Source organism: Garra rufa, chromosome 18 (genome assembly GCF_049309525.1).
Source record: "Garra rufa chromosome 18, GarRuf1.0, whole genome shotgun sequence".
Lineage (NCBI taxonomy): Eukaryota > Metazoa > Chordata > Actinopteri > Cypriniformes > Cyprinidae > Garra > Garra rufa.
The window spans coordinates 43,752,544-43,772,397 of NC_133378.1; the positions used below are offsets into that span (position 1 = coordinate 43,752,544).

At 38.1% G+C, this 19,854-nt stretch overlaps 1 protein-coding gene across 4 annotated transcripts; it reads left to right on the plus strand.

Moving 5' to 3' along the window:
* The first annotated feature begins 3,537 nt into the window (after positions 1 to 3,537).
* Positions 3,538 to 18,779, plus strand: g3bp2b (G3BP stress granule assembly factor 2b). Of its 4 annotated transcripts, none has more exons than XM_073823833.1 (13): positions 3,538 to 3,728; positions 4,118 to 4,260; positions 4,370 to 4,451; positions 6,140 to 6,313; positions 6,418 to 6,505; positions 9,379 to 9,493; positions 9,579 to 9,801; positions 9,885 to 9,986; positions 13,028 to 13,121; positions 14,919 to 14,969; positions 16,147 to 16,275; positions 16,360 to 16,478; positions 17,888 to 18,779. In XM_073823833.1, exons 2-13 carry the CDS (start codon positions 4,166 to 4,168, stop codon positions 18,107 to 18,109), a joined length of 1,494 nt encoding a protein of 497 aa, XP_073679934.1. In that variant the 5' UTR covers positions 3,538 to 3,728; positions 4,118 to 4,165; the 3' UTR covers positions 18,110 to 18,779. The 4 variants fall into 4 exon arrangements, with proteins under 4 accessions (XP_073679934.1, XP_073679933.1, XP_073679935.1 ...); XM_073823832.1 differs by having other exon boundaries at positions 3,538 to 3,724; positions 4,112 to 4,260; XM_073823834.1 differs by having other exon boundaries at positions 3,538 to 3,724.
* Positions 18,780 to 19,854: the final 1,075 nt, after the last annotated feature.

Sequence of the window (19,854 nt, forward strand, 5' to 3'; positions counted from 1 at the left end):
GATTCGCGAACCACGCACAAAATGTCCCGAAATGAATCAAATGATTCACAAAATGTATCAAATGATTCGCGAATTGCACAGAATGTCCCGTAATGAATCAAATGACTCGCGAACTGAATCAAATGATTCGCGAATTGCACAGAATGTCCCGAAATAAATCAAATGATTCGCGAAATGTATCAAATGATTCGCAAATTGTACAGAATGTCCCGTAATGAATCAAATGACTCGCGAACTGATTCAAATGATTCGCAAACTGAATCAAATGTCTCGCGAACTGTATCAAATGATTCGAGAATTGCACAGAATGTCCCGAAATGAATCAAATGATTAGCGAATTGCACTAAATGTTCCGAAATTAATCAAATGATTCGCGAACTTAATCAAATGATTCGCGAACCGCACAGAATGTCCCAAAATGAATCAAATGATTCGCAAAATGAATCAAATGATTCGTGAATTGCACAGAATGTCCCGAAATGAATCAAATGATTTGCGAACTAAATCAAATGATTCGCGAAATGAATCTAATGATTCGCCAAATTGCACAGAATGTCCTGAAATTAATCAAATGATTCGTGAATTGCACAGAATGTCCCGAAATGAATAAAATGATTCGCGAATTGCACAGAATGTCCCGAAATGAATCAAATGACTCGCGAACTGAATCGAATGATTCAAATGACTCGCGAACTGAATCAAATGATTCGCCAACTGAATCAAATGATTCACCAACTGAATCAAATGATTCGCGAATTGCAGAGAATTTCCCGTAATAAATCAAATTGATTCGCGAAATGAATCAAATGATTCGCGAACTGAATCGAATTATTCAAATGACTCGAGAACTGAATCAAATGATTCGCGAATTGCACACAATGTCCCGAAATTAATCAAATGACTCGCGAATTGAATCAAATGATTCGCGAACTGAATCGAATGATTTGCAAACCACACAGAATGTCCCGAAATGAATAAAATTAATCGCAAATTGCACAGAATGTCCCGAAATGAATCAAATAACTCGCGAACAGAATCAAATGATTCGCGAACCACGCACAATGTCCCGAAATGAATCAAATGAATCGCGAATTGCACTGAATGTTCCGAAATAAATTATGATTTGCGAACTGAATCAAATGATTTGCGAATGTCCCGAAATGAAATGATTCGCGAAACGCACAGAATGTCCCGAAATGAATCAAATGATTCGCGAACTGCACTAAATGTTCCGAAATGAATCAAATGATTCGCGAACTGAATCAAATGATTCGCGAACCGCACAGAATGTCCCAAAATGAATCAAATGATTAGCGAAATGAATCAAATGATTCGTGAATTGCACAGAATGTCCCGAAATGAATCAAATGATTCGCAAACTAAATTAAAATTCGCGAATTGCACAGAATGTCCCGAAATTAATCAAATGACTCGCGAACTGAATCAAATGATTCGCGAACTGAATCGAATGATTCAAATGACTCGCGAACTGATTCGCAAATTGCATACAATGTCCCAAAATTAATCAAATAATTTGCAAACTGAATTGAATGATTCAAATGACTGGCAAACTGAATCAAATGATTCGCGAATTGCACACAATGTCCCGAAATGAATCAAATGATTCGCGAAATGAATCCAATGATTCGCAAATTGCACACAATGTCCCGAAATGAATCAAATGATTCGCGAAATGAATCAAATGATTCGTGAATTGCACAGAATGTCCCGAAATGAACAAATGATTCAGCGAACTGAATCGAATGATTCAAATGACTTGCGAACTGAATCAAATGATTCGCGAACAAACTACAAAGTCCCTAATAGAATCAAATGATTCGCGAACACACTACAAAGTCCCGAAATGAATCAAATGATTTGTGAACAAACTACTGTTGGAAAGCACTCTTATCAGAATGTTTTTTTAATTTGGGCTTGTATATGTTTTCTTTTCATCTTAGTTAAATACTGTTATTTAAGCAGTGGTGCTTGTATTTCGAGTAGTGACCACTGCGGGGCGCTGTTGTTACACACACACACACATATATATATATATATATATATATATATATATATATATATATATATTTTTTTTTTTTTTTTTTTTTTTCTGTTGTTACATATATATATATTCAGTCGCTGCCTTTCCCTGACGTGATGCAGATGTGAAAGAATGAAAGTAAAAAGATTCGTTGCGTTCTGAGAGAAAAGAGTCCGAGTCTTCATTTAAAACCAACCAAGCTAGTGTAATAGACTTATTACTCGAAAGGGTACACAGAGATGAAGTAATAATTCTAAGATCATTTATGAAATGAAGGATGGAAGGGGCGGTTTTAAAAAACCTACATTTGTGAATAAAAAATTTACCACAACAAAGAAGGTTGTTAACCAGAAAGTGTTGTGTACAATCTTTTTTAAATACTCCAAACTTAATTAGTTTATAATTTAGAAGGTTATAATCTGGATATTGACACAGGACATTCTTTTTTCTAAATGAGACCAAAACAACTTTGAATGAATACAGTTGAAGAAAATGTGCTCAGTGGTTTCAATATCATTGTCACAAAATTGACAAGAATTTTCTTCAGTATTAAATATTGACCTTAGGAATTCTTTTGATGGATATATATGTGCTCATTCAGGTAAAGTTTTTTTTTTATTGGAAAATCAAAAAATGTACAAATCAAACAGGCTTTAAATGAACCAAAATAGAAATTTCAAAATATACAATTGCAAGTACATAAGGCAGACAGAACTGTAAGGTATACACATAGGCCTAGTAGTAACCAACTTTGAGTAACACATTCAAGATAAAAGAATATTACAATAAAATAAATAATGAAAATAAATAAATAATAAATAAAATGTGACCCTAGACCACAAAACCAGTCTTCAGTAGCACAGGTATATTTGCAGCAATAGCCAACAATACATTGTATGGGTCAAAAAATTATCGATTTTTCTTTTATGCCAGAAATCATTAGGATATTAAGATCATATTCCATGAAGATATTTTGTCAATTTTCTACCATAAATATATAAAAACTTGATTTTTGATTAGTAATATGCAGTGCTAAGAACTTTATATGGACAACTTTTACCGTGATTTTCTCAATATTTAGATTTTTTGGCACCCTCAGGTTGCAGATTTTTATATAGCTGTATTTCGGGCAAATATTGTCCTATTTTAATAACCAATATATCAATGGAAAGCTGACGTAAGAATCTCAATTTCGACAAATTTACACTTATGACTGGTTTTGTGGACCAGGGTCACAAATACATTTACATGACTTTGCAAAGGGGTTATCAAATATTATAAATCACTAAATCAGTGAAAAAATTAGCTAGTGTAATAGCCTTATTACTCGTAAGGGTACACAGAGATTAAGTTATTTTTTTAAGATCATTTATGAAGTGAAGAAAGGAAGGAGCAACGCTCGTTCACGTATTCACTTGTTGGTGCGTGCGCGTGACGCGATTCTACCGTGCCCGCGGCGGGAAGTCGCGTTCTTCTGCGTCACAGGCACAGGCGGTTGGGCGTGTGCGCGCGCGCGAGCGAGGTGAGAGCAGAGGACGCGCGCACGTCTGCGTCTGTGTGTGTATATTTTGGCTCGGCTGCGGTCGGTCGTTTTTACCGGATAAAAAGGGAGCGGATCGATCGTCCCTCGCTCGAGTGTGTGCGGAGCGACCGCGCGGCGTTTAACCGTTCCTGTCACATTAGGTGAGTTTCCCCGCGGTTAGCATCAAGCTAAAGCACGCGCGAGCGCTATTGTCTGTTTCTGCGGCGCGCACGTGCACGTTTATCTATCTATCTATCTATCTATCTATCTATCTATCTATCTATCTATCTATCTATCTATCTATCTACTTTATTTGTCTATCCATTTACTCGTGTTGCCTGTTTATTTGTTTACCCATTCTATTTTTCTATCCTGTTAACATCTATCTGTTTATTTATTTGTGCTATCAGTCTGTCTATCCATCTATCTATCCATATTCTATCGCTTTCAGTGTTTAAATACCATTCTACCTGCGTGTCAGTGTATGTCAGACTGTGGTGTGCTGAAGTTATGATCTGTTGTGTTTCTGTTTCTGGTGTGTGTTATAGTGTCAGTGTGTGTGTGTGTGTGTGTGTGTGTGTGTGTGAGAGAGAGAGAGAGAGATGGTGATGGAGAAGCCGAGCCCCCTGCTCGTAGGACGCGAGTTTGTGCGGCAATACTACACACTCCTCAATAAAGCTCCCGATTACCTGCACAGGTGAGTTCAGAGCTCACACTCACAGCAGATGACATTGTGGAGCGAGAAACATGTCAGATATCAGCTGATGGACACCGTCACAGTTGAACTCATTGTGTTTGTTGTGCAGATTTTACGGCAGGAACTCCTCATATGTCCACGGAGGTCTGGACGGCAGTGGGAAGCCGGAGGAGGCCGTTTACGGTCAGGCGGTGAGTACCGAAACACCTTCATGACGCTTTCACCAATCCTGAAATATTCATCAGATCATCTGACAGCCGATTAATGACCGATGTGATCAAAGTTAAAGCAGTAGTTCACTTTCAGAACAACAAATGTACAGATAATGTTCTCACCCCCTTGTCATCCAAGATGTTCACGTCTTTCTTTCTTCAGTCGTAAAGAAATAGTTTTTTTGCTGAAAACATTCCAGGATTTCTCTCCATTATAGTGGACTTCAGTGGTGCCCTGAGTTTGAACTTCCAAAATGCAGCTTGAAAGGACTCTAGGAGAGGAAAGAAGTGTCTTATCTAGCGAAACGATGGGTCATCTTGTCTAGTTCTGAGTAGAGGTTAAAAAGTATAGAAGTTGTTAATGTTTTTAGAAAATAGCCAATCGTTTCGTTAGATAAGACCCTTATTCCTCAGCTGGGATCATTTAGAGTCCGTTGAAGCTGCATTTTGGAAGTTCAAACTCAGGGCACCACTGAAGTCCACTATATGGAGAGAAATCCTGGAATGTTTTCATCAAAAAACATAATTTCTTTACGACTGAAGAAAGAAAGTCATGAACATCTTGGATGACGAGGAGGTGAGGGTAAATTATCTACATTTTTGTACTGGAAGTGAAGCACTCCATTAACCTCAGATGAGTGTTTGACACATTTACAGGGTTTCTGCAGGTCTAAAAAGATTATAAATCGGAGCAAAAGGCTTAAATTCTTATAGCTGTGGTAAAATATTGCATGCACTGCAAAATAATATGATAAATAATCGGAATACATTTACTGAAGATGCCGGATGAAGATAAGAAGTCTTGTTTTTTTTTTTGAGAAATGTAACGCAAGTTATTTACGATTAAATCAATAACAAATATTTGTCAGTAGGTAATGAAAACATGAAGTAAGTTGATTTTTTTTTTTTTTTCAGTAGATGTTTGTTCTTGTTTTGATCAGTTTCTTATAAAACAAGTCTACTTCTGTCACTTTGTGTCTCCAGTAACTGTGTCTTGATTTAAGAACTGACAAACTGTCAGAGAAAGACACAAAAATCATTCCCAGCAGCGACAGCGAGAGACTGTTTAGAAGCGCATCGCATGTCTTCATGAGAAGAGAAAGGTTACTGTATGATGACTGAAATCATCCATTAGTCAATCAACTCCAGAACGTTCTGTTGTCTAATACACCAGACACCAATTGTGTTTATTCTGACAGCAGCTCCTTAGCCAGGGTTCAAAGACCAAAGATGACAATCATTCACAAATCTGCTGCTGCCAGCAAACACTAGGACTGAGCTCTTCTTGCGGGTTTACCACTAAATAAAAGTCAGCCTTTAGCCCGGTGTTTAATTTTGTTCGTCTTCGGCCTAGAATTTTCATTTTGGTGCATCCCTAGTTTTAGTATCCCAGTCTTACTAAAACGTTTTGAACAACACGAACTGAGGGTTTAATCCAGATCAAAACCAAGATTGTATTTTGTGATCTAATCCAAATTCAGAATCCTTTTTCCTTTTGAACAACCCATTTTCAAGATTTGATCCAATCTGATGGCCAATATCTGATCAGATTATCTTTTGAACAACTGACCTCCATTTATACAGTCTGAACACTGAACCGCTGATTGACAGCTCAGTGTGTGTGTGTGTGTGTGTGTGTGTGTGTGTGTGTGTGTGTGTGTGTGTAGGAGATCCATAAGAAGGTGATGTCTCTGCAGTTCAGTGAGTGTCACACTAAGATCCGGCACGTTGATGCTCATGCCACTCTGGGTGATGGAGTTGTGGTGCAGGTGATGGGAGAGCTGTCCAACAGCGGGCGGCCCATGAGGAGGTTCATGCAGACCTTTGTCCTCGCTCCGGAGGTGAGTTCTTGTGTGTGGCTGACAGACGTGCAGCACATTGACATGCTATCGTTCCTGATGAATGCTTCTCTGACTCTGTGTGTGTGTGTGTTTTCTTTGACCAGGGCTCTGCTGTCAATAAGTTCTATGTGCACAATGACATCTTCCGCTATGAAGAGGAGGTGTTTGGAGACTCTGAGGCTGAACTGGGAGGTAAAACCACACACACACACACACACACACACACACACACACACACACACACACGCACGCATACGGTGGACACATATAAGCCACGTTTACTCTGTGTGTTATTTAGGTGAATTACCGTAGACTGTCTAATGCATGTACATCATTCAGTCTGGCATTGCATCTTTACACAAGTTATCATTAAATTCTGTGTAATGGCAATTCAGAAAATTGTTTCTGAATGCATTGTAAAAGTTAGAAATGTATTGCTGAAACGCATTACAAAGACTGAGCTTGGACTGTTAAGAGTAGTTCACTTTCAGAACAAAAATTAAAGTGATGGTTCGGAGTAGATTTGACTTCATTGCTGTTCACTCCGAAGCCCATCTAAATGCCCCATCCAAAGTTTTTTTTTACCTTAGTCAAATATTGAGGTTTTCGAATGGCTTGCTACAGCCGTACATGGAACATGTGATGTATCTCGTAAATTGCACCACTAAACGTGGACGTAATCTTACCAAACTTCTACAGTAGTGTAAATAGGGTATGTACTCACAAAAAGCTGCGTCGGAAAATTTGTAAATCCACCATGAGTGTATTAAAAACAACTGTTACCCGATCCCTACTAGTCTCAAAAACTACAAATGATACGTCACTTCCCTGGTTTGGGAAAAGCACATAAAAGTCCACCTATGTCTGTGTGCATGTCAACGTAGTAGGTGGACTTTTACGTGCTTTTCCCAAACCAGGGAAGTTTGGTCAGATTACGTCCACGTTTATTGGTGCAATTTACGAGATACATCACATGTTCCATGTACGGCTGTAGCAAGCCATTCGACAAGCTCTGATATCTCCCTCAGTGTTTGACTAAGGTAAAAAAAATCTTTGGATGGGGCATTTAGATGGGCTTCGGAGTGAATAGCAATGAAGTCAAATCTACTCCGAACCATCGCTTTAACAGATAATGTTCTCGCCCCATTTTCATTCAAGATGTTCATGTCTTTTTTTCTTCAGTTGATAGAAATTATGTGTCTTGGAATGTTTCATTTCAGGAATGTTCTCCATATAGTGGACTTCAATGGTAAACTCCCAAAATGCAGTTTAAACGCAGCTCTAAATGATCCCAGCCAAGGAGTAAGGGTCTTATCTAGTGAAACGACAATTTGCGTGAAGCGTTTTTCCTGTTCAAGACAGTTAGGATATGTCGAAAAAATTCTCATTTTCTCCAACTTCAAAATCGTCCTTCTTCCTCAGCTGGGATCGTTTAGAGCTCTTTTAAACTGTCTTTTGGAAGTTTACCATTGAAGTCCACTATATGGAGAACAGTCCTGAAATGTTTTCCTCTAAAAACATAATTTCTGATTGACTGAAGACAACATCTTGGATGACGAGGGGGTGAGTAACTTGTCTAAATTTGTTCTCGAAGTGAACTAATCCTTTAAATAGTTTGTCCGAATAGTTTGTAGGACATTAATTAATCGTTCAGTTTGGTCAGGATGGTTAATAACACATTTTCTGTGGTGTGACAAACTCAGAACACATTAAATATTACTTTACACAGACTCTATACTTGCAGTTCCTCTATTTTTTGGTTGAATGTGAGGAAAGACTTTCTGAGTTATATTTTCAAGACTGTGAGTTTGTTCTGTAGCGGCTTTCAGTGTTAGTTGTGTTTGTGCTGGTCTTTAAGTCTTGAACCCTTTAAGGCCTAGACGCACCTTGTTGTGTTTTCAGACCTATTCTAGCAGTCAGCATCAAGTACCATATATCATTAAAAACAGGAGAACCTGAAGTTTTTGTCTAGCTAATTTAAAGTCCATCAATTTTCCTTTTGGTTTCTCTAAGAATGAGTGATTTTCCAAAACAAAAACTGCTGAAGTTTTTTTTATTTTCTTTAGAAAGTTTTTAGCTGTTTTAAGATTGTCTACATATAACATTCCCCAAGCAAGTTATAGCCATTTATTGCAATACTATTATTATTATTATTATTATTATTATTATTATTATAGTTGCTTTTCAGTGAAAAACACAATATAGATGCATCCAAAAAGGTTTAGAGAGTAAAGTAACAGTAGAAACAGTGTTATATAATAACAAAACGCAGTAAAAAAGGGACTTATTCAGATTCAAAATATTTATCTGAAAATGAACAAACACAAATAGTGTAGCAAGTAGTGAAAACAATTGTCTTGTGCAACAAAAATACAAACAGTCTAAATTATTCACAAACTACACACAAAATGAGAGAAATGTACCAAGTTCAACAGAAAAAAAATAGTGCAAAAGATCCTTACAAACTATATAAGAATAGATGGATCTGCTGGCTGTAGTCTGCTTCAGAATGGATTTTACCAGGACAGCATCTAGTGGCGTCAAAACCTAAATTCCACTGCTTTATCCTATATATATATATATATATATATATATATACTGCTGTTTCATCCTTGTTCTTGGTTTGTGTTATGTCTCTGTAGTGTCTCATGGAAATGTGTTTTTTTTTTTTCCCCCTTGCATGCATGATGCACTTTACTTTCACTTTGCATTTGTTTAAATTTCCAAAGAAACGTGCTAAGTGGTTGTTCAAAAGATCAAAACCTGTTTATCGGTTGAGTAGATGACCGTTTGAACCAATCTGGGCTCGAGAGTAGAACTAAGGACTAACAATTGTTCCTGTTTGGTGAAATGCATTAGTTTCATCTGATGAATCAAAGCTGATTAAAATGTGATGTGAACACGTTCACTATGGAGCCTCTGAATATCCAAATGAGACAAATGTGATCTCTTCAAATTAGATTAACGGTTCAAAAGTTATTAAACATTTTAAGAACAACAGTTATTTTTAGCCACAGGCAGCTGTCTCTGTCTTTGAGGGTTAAATAGTGTGTGTCTGTGATCAGAGTCTGAGGAAGAGGAGGTTGAGGAAGAGCAAGTGGAGACTCACGCTTCCCCCGAACCGGCCCAGGACCGTCCCAGCAGCACCACCTACTACGAGCCGCCGGCGCCGCCTGTCAGGTACCAGCGTGAGATGTTGTGTTTGTGAGATCAGTCGAGCTGCCTCTTGACCGACTGTGATCTCTGCTCCGGTTTGTGTTCTCAGTAATGGAGTGGAGGAGCAGCAGGAGGAGGCGGTGCCTGAGGCGGAGCCAGAGCCCCAGCCTGAGCCCAATCAGGAGCCGGAGGCGGAGCTCATCCCAGAAGCAGAGCTGCAGGTGGCTGAGGCGGAGCCTGAGGAGGAGGAGGAGAAACTGCAGGAGGAGGAGAGAGGCTCCACCCCTGGCCTCATTCTGACTCCGCCCCCTCAGACCCCAGAACCACCGAAGGTAAACTGTAGTTGGGTGTAGTGTTAATGTGGAGCGTGTGTGACGGCTGTTGCTGATTCGTGTGATGTTGTCGTCATCTGCAGGCGTTCTCCTGGGCTCTGGTGACCAGTAAGAATCTTCCTCCGGCCGGCGCTCTTCCCGCTTCTGGAATCTCTCCACACGTGGTGAAAGCGGCCAGCGTTCAGGTAGAACACAGTGACCTGCACTTCCTCCGCTGCACTGCTGCGTCACACCAGCAAACTCTGTCATCAGTTAATCATTTTAAGTCTGATTTCTGAGTTGAGGCAAATATAGTTTTAGAGTTTTTGGCAAAAATAAATAGTAAATTTATGATATAATTCAGCCATAATATTTCTTGCCATGAAAAAAGCCATAGCAGCTGGAATGGCGTTGAACACAAACAATCATTTCATGTGTGGCTTTCATACATTTTAGAGTAAAAGTCAGTAGATTTCAGTGTTTTTTGGTTCCCAGCTTTCTTCAGAATATCTTCTTTTGTGTTTCACAGAAGAAAGTCAGTCATACAGGTTTGGAAATGATGACAGTTTGATCATTTCTGGATGAATCATTCCTTTAATGCCATTGTTCTTATCAGTAGCAGGGTTATTATAATGAGAACTGAAACCAAAACTAAAACAATGAAAAACATTTTTGTTACTTGGAGGAACAATATAAACAAACGTTTAACTGAACAGTTAGTTGCAAAAAAAGTATTTCCATGTAGTTTGACTTGATGTACTAAAACAACTAAAACTAAAAAAAAGAATACAAACTGTATAGATGGGGGGGGGACTATGACAGAAACAGAGTAAAACTTTAACTAAAATTAAAATGAAAACAATGAAATGGAAAATATAAAACTTAATTCCAAGCATTAATAAAAACTATAATAGTGTCAGTCAATTATTAAATGACACTGCTCAGTAGTAGGGGTGTAAAGATTAATCGTTTTTACGATGCACCGCGATTCGGTATCGGTTCAGTAATGGACCATAACCGGTGATAATGGACTCAGTCCTGGTGCCAGAACACGCGACCCGGGGGCTTGATGCAAAACTCTTACCTTTATCAACAAAAATGGTGTATTTTAGGTTTCCACTGTTAAGAAAAATGCAAGTGATCTTGATTCGCGTTTAAGCTTCCATGTCAGCTGCAAAACCCGCTTTCAGTCTCCGCACAAACGATTGGATATGCTCTAACCGCGCACATTTATCTAGGTTAAATGTTTAAATTAATATTCTGAAATGCATCAAGTGTTTTATGTCTATGGATTTTATTTAATGCAAGTTGTGTTGATTTGAGAAGGCTAAATTTATCAAACATGCTCAACTCATTGCCGCTGGCCGCTTGGTCGTTAGGTCATTACTTTAAAAAAGCTTGAATTTAACAAACATAAAATGTTCCAAACATATTTCTAAATTAACTTAAAAAGGAAACAAAACGAAATCTAGCCACTTTGCCATTAGAATCCAAAACTGAACTATTTTAATTGCTGCACGAACTCTTCTGATCAATTGTCGGACAAGGACGAGGCTCGGGTCTGAGAGTCTCATGCAGGACTCGATTCGTTCCCTCGTTTCAATTACATAAGATCTGAGCGATACCTCTCGCTTGAAATCGTATTCGGTTTAGTTTTCCGCGTTTAAAATGACTGTAGCGGCAGCTTTTACAGCAAAAGATATATGGCCCATTTCTGTGGTGAAAAACCCCGGGTTTGGCCACCTGTTAAATACACTGAAGCCGTGATATAAGCTTCCCTCACGCTGACACTTTTCAGAAAAGATTATGCTCATGAACTTGTAGCGCGCCGAGTCGGGATAGCTCGCCTAACTCACGTTGCAGCAGGAAATTAACCAAACCCACATCTTGAGTTTTATTCTCCTGGCAACAGCGTTACTTATTAAAGAAGACTACTTAAATGAGCAACAGAAATTAGAAGTAAAACCATCGCACACATGCGGTACTCATGGCGTATAGCTGCAGACTGTGCACAGAACAGAACTCTGCTCTTAAAGGAGCCACAACATTTTCACTCGTTACAAACTCTACAACGAAACCGAAGCCCAGGTATTTACTTCTGTGTATTGTATTTATTCTAAATGTTGCTGTTGTCTTCTGTGCCCAGACTTTAGTTTGTTTGATACTTTCAAGAACAGGTTTTTTTTTTTTTTGAGAAGGTAAGATTAAAGTTTCAGTTCATATATCTGACTGTTTGTATTTAAGACAATTGTATATATTTGAAGTAAAATTGAAAAATGAGTATGCATCGAGATATTGTATTGAACCGAATCGATGACATGATAATCGTAATCGAACCGAACCGTAAGATAGATTTGTAACAATACATGTTTGTAAAAATATCAAAATGTGATAATGCGTTTTTTTTGTTTTTTGTTTTTTTTTATTATAAAAAAAAAGACAAATGAAGAATTGTGGGGGGGGGGGGTCTGTACTTCTTTCTTTTTTTTTTTTTTAAGTTGAATTCTATCTAATGCACTTTGAGAGTTCAAAAATAAGAGCTCCAACCCATTTTATCTAAGAAAACTTAAAATCTGTGAATTGACTCGTAGCTAAAGTTAAAGGGGACTCAACCCTCTTTTTATGTGTGATATTCTGTCTCAGTCTAAGTTACATTCACACTGGTGATTTATAAAGACAAACAAACAAACTAGAATATTATAATAACAACATCAATGACGGTAATAGCCATATATTGTAAAACAACTGCACTGTCCAAAAAAAAAATAAAAAATGAATGGGTATATTTTTGCTTTACGCTACAGAAGGGAAATTACGATACTTCTTTCCTAATTTCTACACTTGATAGAGATGTTTTTAATTTGAACTGCAGTAATGTTACCCATTTAAACCACTCACTGTCAGCCATTCATACTGCACATTTAAGCTTTTATTTTAGAGGAAAACTCCAGCTTCAGTGAAAACAAAAAAACGTGTTTGGTGATCAGCCTTCAGGCCCAGTGTTTCATTTTGTTTGGTTTCATCTTCGGCCAAGAATTTTCATTTTGGTTGAGTTAAAGAAACATGTACAGTGCTTTATACAATACAGATTCAGAGCAGCTTCACAGGAAAATAACAGTGCTAGTGTTGCAAAATTAAATTATAAAACAAACTCCGTTTCAGCTGCACACAGTAGCGTCTGTACATCAGAAGAGCATCTTACCAGAAACGCGGTCATGCTAAAGCTGTCTCTCTGTCCGTCTGTTAGCCGCGAGTGGAGGTCAAACAGGACAGTCAGTCGTCGTTACCCAGAGACCAGCGACGTGAGAGACCAGGCTTTCTTCCTCGAGGACCACGACCAGGTGACACACACACAAACACACACAGCTCTGTGTAGTTCTCTTTGTGAGACATACATTGACAATGCAATCTCCAGCTCCTAACCCTAAACCAGTATTAATTTTGACATCAAATTTAGTTTTAGTCATATTTTTGTCATTTGAATTGATATTAGTTTTAGTCGACTAAATATCATATGATTTTAGTCTAGTAAATCCACAGTAGATTTAGCTAAAATCTAATGGGTTTAATTAGTGTAATTAATAAACATTTCTCTAAAATGACCAAACACATTAGGTAGGTTTCATATTAAGGTTTTATCATGATATACACAGATTGAACCGCTGTGATATGTAACATGCTTTTATATTCAAATAAATAACCATTTCTCATAAAGAAACAAGAGCATATAGGCTAATTATGCATTCGTCATAACTTACCACATTCTTCAGTCTTTCAAGCAGACATTTATTTACATAAATACATTTAGATTAATCTTTATTAGGACTACTAAAGTGACTATCAATGCCACAGACAGCTACTAAATTAGGCTGCTGTCCCTTTAAAACCGAACGATTCAATGTACTGATACACGTCTGATAGTCTCACAATAGCTTAAGTTTACCTAAGATCTAACCGATTGTGTTTGTGAATACTCAACACGGATATTTCATTTTTTAAATGTATTTCTCCGTTCATCTGAGTAACTTACTCGTGTGCTGTCAGAGAGACTCTCAGAAAACCAGACTGAATTGAGTTCTCTTTTGCATCGTCAAATTTATCCATGTCTGTTCTTCTCTTACTCACAGATATTGACATGTTTTAATGTTTTATGAGACGTGCAGCAAATGTATGCTAACTTGTGTCCCACAGGAAAGATCAATAGACTATGATTCAGCTCATATGTGACCCTGGACCACAAAACCAGTCATAAGGTTAAATTTTACAAAACTGAGATGTATACATCATATGAAAGCTCAATAAATAAGCTTTCTATTGATGTATAGTTTGTTAGGATAGGACAATATTTGGCTGAGATACATCTATTTGAAAATCTGCAATCTGAGGGTGCAAATAAATCAAAAGACTGAGAAAATCACCTTTAAAGTTGTCCAAATTAAGTTCTTAGCAATGCATATTACTAATCAAAAATTACATTTTGATATTTACAGTAGGAATTTTACAAAAAATCTTCATGGAACATGATCTTTACTTAATTTCCTAATGATTTTTGTCATAAAACAAAAATCAACAATTTTGACCCATGCAATGTGTTTTTGGCTATTGCTACAAATATACCCCAGCGACTTAAGACTGGTTTTGTGCTCCAGGGTCACATATATGTACGCATCTGACCTTCTCAGCGCGCAGCAGATTTGCTCTGAATGAATCTCTTCCGAAATCGTCCCTCTCCAATCTTTTTGTCTCGTTTTTATTTCGTTGACAAATGTCAATAGATTTATCAGTTTTTTGTCATTCAAAACTAGTTTGTTTCGTTATCGTCTCATTTTCGTCTGAGAAAATATGTCGTTGACAAATAATTTGTCAACGAAATTAACGCTGCCCTAAACAAACCCATCAGAACTAACTAACCTAACCTTTACCAAATTAGAACCTGATCCCTCAAATAGGCCTTTTAAAGGGGTCTCAGAAAGTCAGGACCAGCTAAAATGTCCTCACTTTACAAAATTGTCCTCACGCTGATGGTCTAAAACTCAAAGTGGCCCTCACAAACATAGCTGTACAAACCAGGCGTTAATAACAGGTGGATTGTGTGAATGATTTCGTGTCATGTGATTGACGTTGTTGTTGTTTGTCAGATGGCAGCGGCTCAGAAGCTCCTGCTGGGAAACAGTACGTCAGTTTTAGGGGTGAGTTTCTCAGTTTCTAAATCAGTTTTTAAGGGTGAGACTCTAAATCGTCATTCATCCCATAAGAAAAGTGGTGTGTGTCCTTCATCATAACACTAATATAGTCTGGGAGTCTCTGGTTTCCTCATGATGCAACACAACTTCAGTTCCTCAATGAAAACACATGCAAAAAACACTCTTGAATGTGAATCCCTGATCATTAGGAGTGGGAAACTTCAGGCGCTTCACGATCCGCTTCCAAAACGATTCTTGATCTACATTATTTATTTATTTATTCCCCAATTAACTCCTCTGCTATGCAAATACATCTTTACATTTTAACATCATGTAAAATTTATAGTTGTAATCTCTATATGTCAGTACTGCCATCTTAAAAGTAAAGGTTTGAATCTTTACAATCTTCTTAATTACGATTTTCATTATCAACTAAATATCACTATACGTCAGTTTTCCATATTACTACACATGGCTAGATTTTTTTTTTAATATGAAATTTATTGTGTGCAAAATTTACTTTATTATTTGAGCAGGCTACTTTTTAATAAACAAAAACAAATACTTATATAAAATAAGTGGTGTATAAGTATCAAAGTTTACAGACTGTAGTTGTGTTTTCTTGTTTCCTCAGCATTACTGCTGTTTGATTATTGCTGATGAGATCAGAGACAGTGGCAGCTTTAACAGGCTGCATTCAAACTAATGCACACATCTATTTCCATATATCAGATGTTTTGTCCTGCTCTGAAAACATAACTGACTGTGTGTACATGAGTTTCTAAGAAAAGTATTCAAACATGCAAATGCATTTAACTGCAGCTGCAATTTGGATGAACCAGCTTTAGGACGAACAAACCCAAATCACAGGTGAAAGTCTGTCAGTGTGTGAGTTTGGTGCGTCTCATAGTACTGCGGTCCAAACGGCAGAAATGAAAGCGCATCTAAAGTAAAACACACTAAAGTGGAAGCACACACTGTCAAGCAATGCTCGCGTGTCTCTCAGTGACGATTCTGTGCAGTGAAGCCCTCCGCATCTCTAGCGCACATACCATATGCGGGAGAAAACACAAGCTCAGAATCGTTTCTGAAATATTTTGAATCGGTTCAGAATTGTTGATGTGTCCCACCTCTGCTGATAATGTGCTCAATGACTCTGATGTGTTTGTGTGTTTGTGTTCAGGTCGCGGTGACTCTGACGGCGGTGATACGGAGGGCCGCCGGTCCGTTCGTTATCCAGACAGTCATCAGCTCTTCGTTGGGAATCTTCCTCACGACATCGACGAGGGCGAGCTGAAAGACTTCTTCATGAGTAAGACCTTTACCCTTTACCCTTTAACCTTTGACCCGTCGATGAGCGTTTGCCTGTGGTTTCACGCCGCTCCGTTTCCTTCAGCGTTCGGGAACGTGGTGGAGATGAGGATCAACACCAAAGGCGTCGGAGGGAAGCTGCCTAACTTCGGTTTCGTGGTGTTCGATGACTCCGAGCCGGTGCAGAGGATTCTGGGAGCCAAGGTTCGTGTGAGGAGTCGCAGGGTTTATGTGGGGTATTATACTTTTTGCGGTCATTTTACGGTTTAATGTTTTACTATAGACATTGCCCTACCCTGCTCATATGCTATTCAATTTTATTTCGGCATGTCTTAAAAAAAAGGTCTTAATGTCTTCACTTTGAGTTAAAAAGCATCGTAAGCCTAATTTGATCCAAAGTACTTCCTTTTGGGAAACGCAGCCCTGGAGATATAGAGTCTCGTAGTGGTTTTGATGTGTTTTTCACAGCCGTCAGATTTCCTAAAAAAACTCTCTCTTCGTTAATCTTATTTTACAATCTTTTCTTGTCTTGTTATAGGACTCAAACAATTATTATTATTATTATTATTATTATATTTTTTTATCTGATTTATTACATTACAATAATTGCACATTTATTGCACATCAGTTTTGACTTAGAAATGACCCTCTTTGTTAAGAGAGAAAAGCATTAAATAGTTACTACATTAAAAAATTGCTTTAGAATTATTTTGATTCAACATTGCATAATGATGATTTTTTTTTTAAATGTCAAAATATAAAATGATTTAAAAAAATGAATTGAACTCTAAATATGAAATTGTTCAAGCAGCTGATTCGTTCAGAAACAAAGTAAGTGACTCTTCATGAATGAGTCACTGAATCATTGACTCACTTGATTGCGGCTTAAATTGGAACTATTTGGGTTTGTGAAATTGAGGAAAACAGACAATACTTTGAGAAATAACACAATATTATGTTTTGTTTATTAAACGGTCATGTTATAGATATTGGGGAGAAGCAGCACTCTTGCTGGTGTGATATTGCTAAACTATATCATGATATAAATATAAAAGGGTAATTTATTTATTTTTCCCACTTGCATGTGACCCTGCACCACAAAACTAGTTTTGAAATGTGAGATTTATACATCATCTGAAAGCTGAATAAATAACCTGAAAGCTTTCCACTGATGCATTGTTTGTTAGGACAGGACAATATTTGGCTGAGATACAATTATTGGAAAATCTGGAATCTGAGGATGCAACAAAATTCAAAATCGCCTTTAAAGTTGTCCAAATGAAGTTCTTAGCAATGCATATTACTAATCAAAAATAATGTTTTGATATATTTAGGGTAGGAAATTCACAAAATATCTTTCATGGACTCCTAATATATCTTCAATTAATATCCTAATGATTTTTGGCATGAAAGAAAAAAGTATAATTTTGACCCGTACAATGTATTTTTTGGGCTATTGCTACAACTACACCCGTGTTTATGTATGATCCTTGTTTATCTAGAGCATGATTGAGTTTTGCTGTTGTAGTAAATATTCTGAATCAGATCATGTGTTAATAAAGGGCCGCTGAGAGAACAGGAAGTCAGCGTTTCCTCTTTCTTCTCTCCCTCAGCCCATCATGTTCCGCGGGGAAGTGCGGCTGAACGTAGAGGAGAAGAAGACCAGAGCGGTCCGCGAGCGGGAAACCAGAGGACCGTCGGACGGCCGGCGCGGACCCCGGGGCCCTCTGGGTAACGGGATGGGGCGTGAGCGAGACGGCCGCGGGCCTCCCTCCTCCAGAGGCGGTATGGGATCCGGACGAGGAGAGAGCCGCTACACAGGCCCGCGCCGCTGAGGACGGACACCCGCCGCCCGCAGATCTAATCATCCTCTATTCGTTTGATTGTTTTCGTTTCTCTCGTGTCTCTCTCTGGCTTTCGGACCGCGACCGGCCGTCAAAGACTCTCCGAACTCACGCGCGCCGATTTCATCCTTTGTATTATTATTCTGGCCATGATTTGGCGAAGAAGAACGGGGACAGTGCCATCTTTTTTCCTATAGAACAGAAGCTGAATGTCACGAAGGTTTCCTCACGGAACTGATTTCTCACGTTTTCTAACGGATGAACGTCAGCGCTTCATCAATCAGTGCTCAGTGTACACTTATTTATTTTCCTAGTAAATAAAACAGTGGTGGTGCCTTAACTCGATTCTCGCCCGTCTGTCTCTGTCTGTCTCTGTGTGTCTCCAAGAGCGGACGGTTTCGCAGGTACTGATCCGGATTCTCCAGATCTGGTTTAATCTGCCTCGGTTCTGGTCTGGCGAGGCCGAAGCTGCTCGGAGTCGCTGTTTCTTTGCATGGCTGTTCTGGATCGTGCTGCTCTTTCCGTTGATTTCTGGAGCGTTTCTCACCACACTGTCCACCGCGTTTGGTTCTGGGTTCAGACTGGACTTCAGTCGGCTTCGGCAGGTTTTTGTTTGAATGTGTTTTCGACTTTCAATAAACTACTGAAATCTGCAACCTCACTCAATTTCCTTGTGCTTTTTTGAAGTGTTTGTACAGTTTGACTGTTTAGATCAGCTCTCCTGGATGTCTGCTGTCAGGATGCAGTTCAAACACTAGGTGGTGATATTTGCACAAACATCAGTTGCTGAGAGTAGGATATGGTTTACAGTTAGAGTTTCTGCATCGACTGCTTAGACTAGTCTTACAAGTTTCTTTCATCAAGACTGGTTTCAATGTACAGTCAGTTGCATGAGAAGGTTGATTGGTCTAATTTGAATCCTGAAGTAAGTCTTGAATTGCTACTAGTTGGTCAAACTATAGTGCGTGCATAATTATTTTCTCCCAAAACCACATCAATCTTAACTACTGTTAATTTTGTATTTAATCGTTTACAAGTGATATATAATTGTTCATGAAGGCTGGAAGTGGCAAAACTCATATTCAGGTGTGCAAATTATTAGGCATGTTTTCTTTTACAGATAAAATGAGACAGATTTAAGTCAAATTTAACTGAAAAGTCCAAAAATGAAATGCACATGAGATGAATGCAGTACTAGAATTTACTAAATTAAGGCTTGACCATTGGGCAGCAAATGCTGGGGTTTGCAAGGTCAGAAAAAAACGGGTGGAGAAGAAAAGACATGTTAAAGGCAAAATAATTAAGAAATAAGGTGAAGAATTAAGTGTGAAAACATCAGGAACCATTTAGTCTCCATTGCCACTATTTTCCAGAACTGTAACTTTCCTTGAGTCTCCAGAAGTGTAATGTGTCAGCTTCTCAGAGAGTTTGCTTGGGTAAACAATCCATGCTGAACAACATGCTGAAGTGTTGTGAAATACATGAAGACTATCTATATATATATATTAGGGCTGTCAATCGATTAAAATTTTTAATCGCGATTAATCGCATGGTTGTCTTGAGTTAACTCGCGATTAATCGCACATTTTTATCTGTTCTAAATGTACCTTAAATTAACACTTTTTAAAGTTTTTAATACTCTAATCAACATTGGCATGGATGCTTTAAGCAAATATGTGTTTATTATCAGTGAAACCATACTTGACTAGACTAACTTGTTTCAAATGTCATAGATG

Coding starts and splice junctions, on each gene's coding strand:
- g3bp2b (XM_073823833.1), top strand. CDS start 4,166: ATGGTGATGGAGAAGCCGAGCCCCCTGCTCGTAGGACGCGAGTTTGTG. Junction 9,987..13,027: donor TGAAAGCGGCCAGCGTTCAG/GTAGAACACAGT, acceptor TCCGTCTGTTAG/CCGCGAGTGGAGGTCAAACA. Junction 16,479..17,887: donor AGAGGATTCTGGGAGCCAAG/GTTCGTGTGAGG, acceptor TCTCTCCCTCAG/CCCATCATGTTCCGCGGGGA.